The 9,541-nt window shown below is 31.0% G+C and overlaps 1 protein-coding gene across 1 annotated transcript; it reads right to left on the bottom strand.

Moving 5' to 3' along the window:
• Positions 1–445: 445 nt before the first annotated feature.
• LOC112049501 (uncharacterized) lies at positions 446–9,280 on the bottom strand. The gene is made up of 2 exons (XM_024087389.2): positions 9,031–9,280; positions 446–711 (listed from the first exon to the last, which is right to left on the bottom strand). The coding sequence occupies exons 1-2, from the start codon at positions 9,229–9,231 to the stop codon at positions 571–573; spliced, it is 342 nt and encodes a 113-aa protein (XP_023943157.1). The 5' UTR covers positions 9,232–9,280; the 3' UTR covers positions 446–570.
• Positions 9,281–9,541: the final 261 nt, after the last annotated feature.

Below are 9,541 nucleotides of genomic sequence, written 5' to 3'. Positions count from 1 at the left end.
GCTCTAAATCAATATATTCATATAAGTAGACTCCCAAAGCCTCATCATAATTTTACAACTTTACAGGATTTTTTTAATTTGTCTGGTAATTATAAAAACAAATAATTAATTTTTTTTTTTTTTTTTATTTAAGTATAGGTACAAGTACCTACATAGGTGAGCCATAACACTATAATATATTAATTAAAACTAAGAATTACACAGTATATTAAATTTAAATTTATAATAAATAAAAAAAAAAAAAAAAAAAAAAAAAAAAAAAAAAAAAAAAAAAAAAAAAAAAAAATAATTAATTTTAATAAATTAATTGTACCTATGTCGCACGATCTATGAAAGCTGTTTTACTTTACTTCGAAAATATCTGGTTGAAGATTTTTCAAGTATTTTTCTATACCATGTAAATGTTAAACCCATATATCAGGGCAACAGTTAATAAAAATGCACGTTTTTGTCACATTAAATCTTTAATTATGTGTACATCACTTACAAAGTTTTTGACTCACCAAGCAATACTAAAAGCCTTGCTAAAGGGGTCTTACAAGGGAGTTTGGTGAGGCCAAATTTGTTGTTTTAAGCGAAAATGTAGACGTCGTAACTGAGGCCACGACCGCGTTCGCTCTTCATACGCAGGGACAGGTAGTTGAAGCCCAGGCCGCCAGCTGTCACGTTGGCGGATGCAGAGGAATCAAGTTTGTCGTAGGCGAGGATACCCTGGAAATTGAGGAGCAGATTAGTAGAAACTCGACGCGTGACGCAGTGGTATTCGCGGTGGATTTACAACGGAGGTCCTGGGTTCGATCCCCAACTGGGCCGTTTGATATTTTCTTAATTGGTCTGGTTGCAGTGGCGTACCCAGGGGTGAGGCGGTGCAGTGCCCCGGGACCTTAGGGCCCCCGAAATATCTAAATCCTCAAAAATCTTAGCATTTCGATTGCAATGAGTTTTCGAAAAATTCTCACATTTTCAAAATAAATATGACAGGTTGCAATCCGACTTTAATCATTTCGGCACAAATAAACCGCTTTTTATCTATCTATACTTATAATAAATCCTTAGGGAGGTCAATTCTGTACATGAAATTTCCAAAATAATTATCTGGGAGTGATTAGTGATCGATACTGATGCCAAAAATGCAATCAGTAAAATTTTTGTCAGTCTGAATGTTCATTATAGAAACAAAAACTACTAGACGGATTTCAACGAAACTTGGTACAATTATTTTCATACTCCTGGGCAGGTTATAGTATACTTTTCATCACGCTACGATTAATAGGAGCAGAGCAGTGAAGAGAAAAGTTGTGAAAACGGGAGAAGTTACTCCATTTTTACAGCGATACTAACTACTGTAAGGACTGGATTAAAGAGATCTAAGGGACGAAGTCGCGGGCGTTCGCTAGTAATTAATAAATCTATTTCTATTTATTAAATCATTTCTATTTCGTTTTATTGCCCCATACCTATACATTAAGTATTAATTGTAAATTATGTTTAAAAGCAATGGAATAAAATAACACAAGCTGGAATGTATAAACTGTATTTCAAATAACTTATTACTCATTCTTAAACAAATCGTTACTTTGGTAGATGGATAATACATTAATTAAATTGACTTCACGCCACTTAAATCGCATGTTCCCCTCTTTTTCATAGAGTATCTATCACAATACCCTACCAACCTCAGAATAAAACCATAATCATTAATAAACAGTACAGATTAAAACATTTATCTGGAAGAAGGAGTTTTTATATGTTGTCTTATGTATTTATAATTATTTAAATAATTAAAAATCTAACATTCGGCCATACTGACTACAAGTTTGTCCTCAAACTTTGTAAACACAAATAAATTCTAACATTACATTATTATAAAGATTCACTGAACTATGTCTCATAGTATTTAAAATTTTAATTTATGTTTATTACCACAACTCATTAATTCTCCAATAATTTCTAATTATAACAAAAGTGAGTCCCAATTAATCTATTATTATTACTACTTGCTAAATTCACTGATTTACAAGTAGTAAAATTTCAATTTTGTCATTACAGATATTTTCTAATTTTAAACCTTGATTTAACAATATGTTGAAACACCCTACAATACATTTAATTATTCTTTAAGAATTATATAATTATAGTTTAACAGATTTCTCATTCAATATTTACAAATTGTGAATACAGACCTATACAGATTTTGATAGTGATTCTATTGATAAAAATCCAAACACTTAAATTCAGTTAAACTGGTATGTTAATTCTTGTTTTTACAAATTTGAAATAAATTCAATCTTTAATCACTTCCAGATTCAGTCCAATTACCCAAATTCATGACAAAATTGTCTGTCATTTTGTCATTCCTAAACTAAACTAAAAGTTATGTTAATATAAAGTTATAACTATGAAACCTCGATTTTACAGAGACAGTTCTTATAATCGCATTAGATCATACAAGTAAATCATGTACTTTGACGAAAAACAACATCTAGCGAGGTAGGTCTTATGTATGTCTGAGCTTCCAGATGACAAGAGGGAGCTTTACTCTAGACAGAGACTTATTAAATATTGTAATTAACTTAGACAGAGTAGTAGATTAATTTAAAGCATTAAGTACATAGACGATATGTAATATTTACAAATGTAATGTCTTTATCTTCTAATATTTGTCTGAGCTTCCAGATGACAAGAGGGAGCTTTACTCTAGACAGAGACTTATTAAATATTGTAATTAACTTAGACAGAGTAGTAGATTAATTTAAAGCATTAAGTACATAGACGATATGTAATATTTACAAATGTAATGTCTTTATCTTCTAATATTTGTCTGAGCTTCCAGATGACAAGAGGGAGCTTTACTCTAGACAGAGACTTATTAAATATTGTAATTAACTTAGACAGAGTAGTAGATTAATTTAAAGCATTAAGTACATAGACGATATGTAATATTTACAAATGTAATGTCTTTATCTTCTAATATTTGTCTGAGCTTCCAGATGACAAGAGGGAGCTTTACTCTAGACAGAGACTTATTAAATATTGTAATTAACTTAGACAGAGTAGTAGATTAATTTAAAGCATTAAGTACATAGACGATATGTAATATTTACAAATGTAATGTCTTTATCTTCTAATATTTGTCTGAGCTTCCAGATGACAAGAGGGAGCTTTACTCTAGACAGAGACTTATTAAATATTGTAATTAACTTAGACAGAGTAGTAGATTAATTTAAAGCATTAAGTACATAGACGATATGTAATATTTACAAATGTAATGTCTTTATCTTCTAATATTCGGCCATCCTTACTAAAAGTTTGTCCCCAAACAACACAAGAATATCATGAAATTATGACATTACTATAATATCAACTATAAATAGAACAATGTTAACAATAAAATTTTATAATTAATTATCACACAGCATCCCATAAGTTATTTAAAAGAATCCAATGAAACTATAATGAAATTCTTGATTTCTTCTATATACTTTTATCATAAAAATGTTAAATAAGAATAAGAGTGATACATATTATAAATAAACATAATGTTCATGTGAAGCTTTTGTCAATCAACTTATCTATTTTCATCATTTCAAAACATTATTTATATTTGTCAAATTCGTCATCATCGATTAATGGCATCTGCACCGAACCCCTCACCACCCAGTCCAGAACTAGTAAAGTTACAGGACTTTGTGATCGTGTTAGACTTCCAGATGATGTGTGACATCTGCACCGAACCCCTCACCACCAAGTCCAGAACTAGTAAAATTACAGGACTTTGTGATCGTGTTAGACTTCCAGATGATGTGTGATATCTGCACCGAACCCCTCACCACCAAGTCAAGAACTAGTAAAGTTACAGGACTTTGTGATCGTGTTAGACTTCCAGATGATGTGTGACATCTGCACCGAACCCCTCACCACCAAGTCAAGAACTAGTAAAGTTACAGGACTTTGTGATCGTGTTAGACTTCCAGATGATGTGTTGCATCTGCACCGAACCCCTCACCATCAAGTTCAGAACTAATATAGTTACAGGACTTCATGATCGTGTTAGACTTCCAGATGACATGTGATAGAAGATAATCAAAATATAAAATCAGATATAAATACATATACATACATTTTTAAACGACTTCAAAAAAAAGGAGTTTATCAATTCGTTGGAATCTTTTTATATTTATTTATTTATTTTATTTTGCTGTGTAATAATCAATAGAGAAATTATTATACAACAAATATATCCATAATCATTCACAAAACAAATAACGGTATATTAGTCGTCATAACACTACTATACTATAATACTATCTAAAATATTATCGATAACACCGGCCGACAAATGAATACTTTTTGAACGTTGTTTTGATTTCAGTAAAAATTATCAGTAATTTATAGTATTTTGAACACAAAAATACCTGCACAATTACTCTATCACATCAATTTTTTTTTACAAAAAGGAAGACAAATTTTACTTTAAAAGCTTCTAACATACAGCAAAAATAACAATATCTGTATGATTGTCTTGCTTTCACTATATCATAGGTAGTACCAAAAGGTAGAGATTGTCTTTTGCTGTATGTCCAGTGTCCACTGCCTTAATTGTTCAACACGATTAGTACAAACTGCAGAGTCCACGATTTTATTTGTATTTTGAAGTCAAAATAAGCTACATATTTATTATACATATTTTCCACAAATTTTTCAGTTTTTGCTTAGAATCATAAAGTTTCAACAAATGTAACAAAATATATCTGGACTATTGTGACACTTTATAGAAGACGTTATGTTTATCAGACGTTTTCCAACAACAAAAAAAACCATTAACTAAAATATATATATATTTTTTTTTTAACAAAGGCACTATAACAGCTTATTTCCACGAAACGCGTTACAAATAGGTGTGTCAACAAATGTGTGTGTTATAACTGAAGTAATTTCTCATGAGAGGTTGCTTAATTCAAAGAAAGAGTGCCAAAACTCGAAAATTTCACTGAAAAATCAAAACTAGCGAATATATTAATTTTACTAAAAATCTGATGTGATATGATGAAATTAGGTCTGATTTCGTAATCAGCACTACAAAATCAGTAGAAAAAAAAATAATTATATCTTGGACAACGAAAATCGTGTCGGCCTGTGTAATACATCTATCCTTATATTAAAATTTTACCAAAACACAAATCGTCATCAGTAAGTCATAATTAATGAACAACATCATGGATGTGAGCAAATATTTAAAATATATGTATATATGATATCAAAACTAATAACTCTCAATATAATACATAATTATAATATCATCATATCATAAATAAAAATACTAAATTTAAATCGTGTGTTATCAATACATAGTGTAACTTCTCTCATCTTTGTGATTTGGGTCAACTGTCGAATAGGGCTGTGTTCAACCCAATGATTATCATGAGAATCTCATATATCCCATATTCATCAATCAATATCCATGCATCTCGGATCTGTAATCAAATATTTTCACACAGTATCACATAGCTCAGTCACTTAATCGTTCAGATAAATATCATACTTGTTTGACAAATAATTTAATTTAACATAACTAGCATACCTAGCATCCAAGAGAAAATCAGTCTATAATTGAATGAACCTTAGACCCGGTACATAAAATGAAATAAAATGTTAAACATGTGTTAATCTATCAATTTACTTTAATTCAGACAAAAGACTCTTTCTCTTAAAGAAATGCTTTTTTTTTTTTTAATGATAATAAAGACTTCTTGAAAATATTGCGATTTATGATTGTAATAATTTTAGTATGTAATCCAATCCTAGTAGTTATCACTAGATAAGAAAAGATGATATTTGACTATGTATTGTATAATTATCTTCAGACTACCCCCTTTTTTGTAATAATAGTAGCATAAACCTGTCTTAGACCAGACCACCCCCTTTGTTATATACCTCTAGTTTGCTATCAGAGGTTTTACCTATTCATTAATTTTAGTATATTCTTTTTTTTTTTTAATTCTGTTAAATTTCTTTTTTTTTTTTTTTTTTGGCTATATCCATTAATTATTTTACTGATGTAATGATTTAAGTCTCTATATTGATTCATACTTGATGCAGACCACCCATCAGTTGCATGCAGGTACCAACAACTCGGTGGCGTGCACTTTGTAGATGCACAAATGTACTGACTACCTAAGGAACCAATACAAATCTATATTCAAAACCTATACCACTTAATATGTTGGCCAAGGAATTTTCTAATTTTTTTTTTTACCTTTAGTGTACTAGTATACCCTAGTTAAAACCTTATGCACATATCATTGTAACCATCCGAATATATAATTCTAACCACAACCCCATAATAATTACTAATTTTCATAATTATACAAAATATTGCAATCTAATAAAATGCTAGAAATAAACAAATGAGACATGGATTAAATACACTGGTGTATCTGCAAATAATAAACTGATTGATTGAATCTAAAACAACAGCAATAGTATGGTTAATTTACTTGTATGTAGAATCTATACATCTGCACATGACCATTAATGAAAAGAGAGCCCAACGACACCCACCCACAAAACTGTCAAAATATGTCTTAGACAAATATTTTACAACCTATTTATGGCAATCTGTGTCTCTTTACTTGAAGTCCATACAGACTGGGCTCTAAGACAATTTGTGATCAATGATATTATTATAATTAATTATTTATTACTCAATTGTCACACAAGTAACTTTTTAATATCACCCTAAAAAAAATCTCCAATTTAATTAATTATAAGATTTCATTAAGATGAATATCATAATATCTCTTAGTACTCTTGTAGATAAGCCGAATATAATAATATTCATGGATAAGAATCATTTACTGTGTTGCTGCAGATTGTTAATAACTGTTCTATACTAAATAGGCTGAAGGCATGTTGTCAACGCTTGAATAGTTAAATAGGTTTTCAAACATAACTACAAATTTATTTTTCAAGAAATCTATCAATCCAATTTCTTAAAAGATTTAAAAAAATTTATATTAAGTACATACAGTAATCTACATAATGATATATCTAAGCAAATCCTATCTGAAAATATTGTAATAGCTGTCTCAAAACTTGTTATCAGGTACCTACATCAAGGCCTAAAATAATACTTGAACCATTACATAAAACTTCATATATTTTTAATTTTTATGTTATTCAGTCATAAAAACTCACATATAACAAATGTATAGTTTGAAGTTACAGGCACAAAAAAAAACAATATTTTAGTTAATTCATTTTAGTCCCATGTCAGCAACGGATGTAATGTAGTTCTATAATTAAGATTTCTCAATATTACATTATGCCAGTGTCCTACATCCTAACAACCCTAGAGTGGTCTGTCTTCATACGTTAATTTCTTGAGCAGTGTGTATGTGTGTGTGTGTGTGTGTACTTTTCACTTAAATGATTTTGGTTTCCTAGATATAGTCATCTAACAAAAATGTTTTGACAATAAGCCAGACAAACTGACAACCTATCAACCATACTTAGTTTCACCTAGTGATTATTTATTCTTTGTAATTTTATTTCATATTAGTCACAACTGAATAATTTATGAGGCTGTTTAATCAAAATAATAAAACTCACCAGACACCTAGTTTAATATATTTAGACATCATTGGTATTTCTCATCCGTCAAACCAACAGGATTCCATCTCATATAACTCTGCAGCTAACACCACACATGCATCTTTGTATTTTGTTATTAATTTACACGTTCTTCTCTGTTCTCTCGCAGTTTTTCAAATAATATCCTCTTATGAGTGCTGTTGGACTGTTTGACTGTTTTGCTCATAATTATCGTCAACATGGTATAAGTGTGTTACGTTTACGTTTCTTCATTCTTGTTAGATATTGTAAGCATCGACAACCGACATCGCATAAATACTTTTACCGGGACCAGTGCGGCGTGGTCCCATAGCCGTCAGTGGTATACATACTTAATGGTTGTACACACGTATGATTTTTATCGCATTTCTCGTAATGTAAACCACTGTTTCCCAAATTCACACTTCATTTAAATGCCGTTACATTTTCTTTCTGTAGATCGACTTTAATGTAGGTAATGACATCGTGTTCGTAGGTACTCTCACTTCTGATAAAAGCAATGGAATAAAATAACACAAGCTGGAATGTATAAACTGTATTTCAAATAACTTATTACTCATTCTTAAACAAATCGTTACTTTGGTAGATGGATAATACATTAATTAAATTGACTTCACGCCACTTAAATCGCATGTTCCCCTCTTTTTCATAGAGTATCTATCACAATACCCTACCAACCTCAGAATAAAACCATAATCATTAATAAACAGTACAGATTAAAACATTTATCTGGAAGAAGGAGTTTTTATATGTTGTCTTATGTATTTATAATTATTTAAATAATTAAAAATCTAACATGTTGTTACTGTTTAATATTAAATAATTACCTGCCACACGAAAATGAGCTAAAGATAAAGTAGCTTAACATTTTAAAAATATATTCTGTATTTTTAAAACAACAAAAAAAAAACAACAAGAGCTGTGATAGCCCAGTGGATATGACCTCTGCCTCCGATTCCGGAGGGTGTGGGTTCGAATCCGGTCCGGGGCATGCACCTCCAACTTTTCAGTTGTGTGCATTTTAAGAAATTAAATATCACGTGTCTCAAACGGTGAAGGAATACATCGTGAGGAAACCGGCACACCAGAAAATTTCTTAATTCTCTGCGTGTGTGAAGTCTGCCAATCCGCATTGGGCCAGCGTGATGGACTATTGGCCTAACCCCTCTTATTCTGAGAGGAGACTCGAGCTCAGCAGTGAGCCGTATATGGGTTGATAATGACGACGACGAATAATGTACATAATTATAAGCACGAACTTAATGTATTATCTGTTGATTTTCCTAATAAAATAAATAAATCACTTACCATCAGGTGATATTGTAATCACAGTCAAAGGCTAACTTGTGAAGATTAAAAAAAAATTAAAATAGGAATAATATAAGAGAAAATAGTTACCTGAATGGAACTTGAGTAGCCAAATCTATTAGGTACAGTAAAGTTCAGATACTCAACGCGCTTCTGGAAGAGATAGGAGCTGTACTTGACGTTGCGGTGGAAGATCTGCTGACGCAGTACATTGGTGCCCAGGAACGTGTGACTGCAGTCAGTTATCACGACGGCAGCTACCAGAACCGCAATGAATACGTACAACTTCATTATGGACGTGCAGGGTAGAAGTCTATTTGCGAAAACGGATAAAAAAATTATGTGGTTTTAGAGAAATATATTCGTGTTATATAGCTTTCAAGTTATGTTAAACCATCGTAGCGTATGAGATTATTTTATGAATGTGTTTATTATGTTGGGATGTGCGCGTATGTGTGTGTAAAAACAAAACGGGGATAGGTTCCGTAGGTTTTTTTTATTTCGCAAACAGATCGTACCTTTGGAGGTAAAGGTGCAAACATGTGTCAAGAACAAAACAAAGATAGATAATACCCGGGAGTATCCGACAAAGGCTACCTTT

Source organism: Bicyclus anynana, chromosome 17 (genome assembly GCF_947172395.1).
Source record: "Bicyclus anynana chromosome 17, ilBicAnyn1.1, whole genome shotgun sequence".
In the NCBI taxonomy this organism is placed as follows: domain Eukaryota; kingdom Metazoa; phylum Arthropoda; class Insecta; order Lepidoptera; family Nymphalidae; genus Bicyclus; species Bicyclus anynana.
This window is presented reverse-complemented; position numbering and strand designations above follow the sequence as displayed.

Coding starts and splice junctions, on each gene's coding strand:
- LOC112049501 (XM_024087389.2), bottom strand. CDS start 9,231: ATGAAGTTGTACGTATTCATTGCGGTTCTGGTAGCTGCCGTCGTGATA. Junction 712..9,030: donor GCTACTCAAGTTCCATTCAG/GTAACTATTTTC, acceptor CTCAATTTCCAG/GGTATCCTCGCCTACGACAA.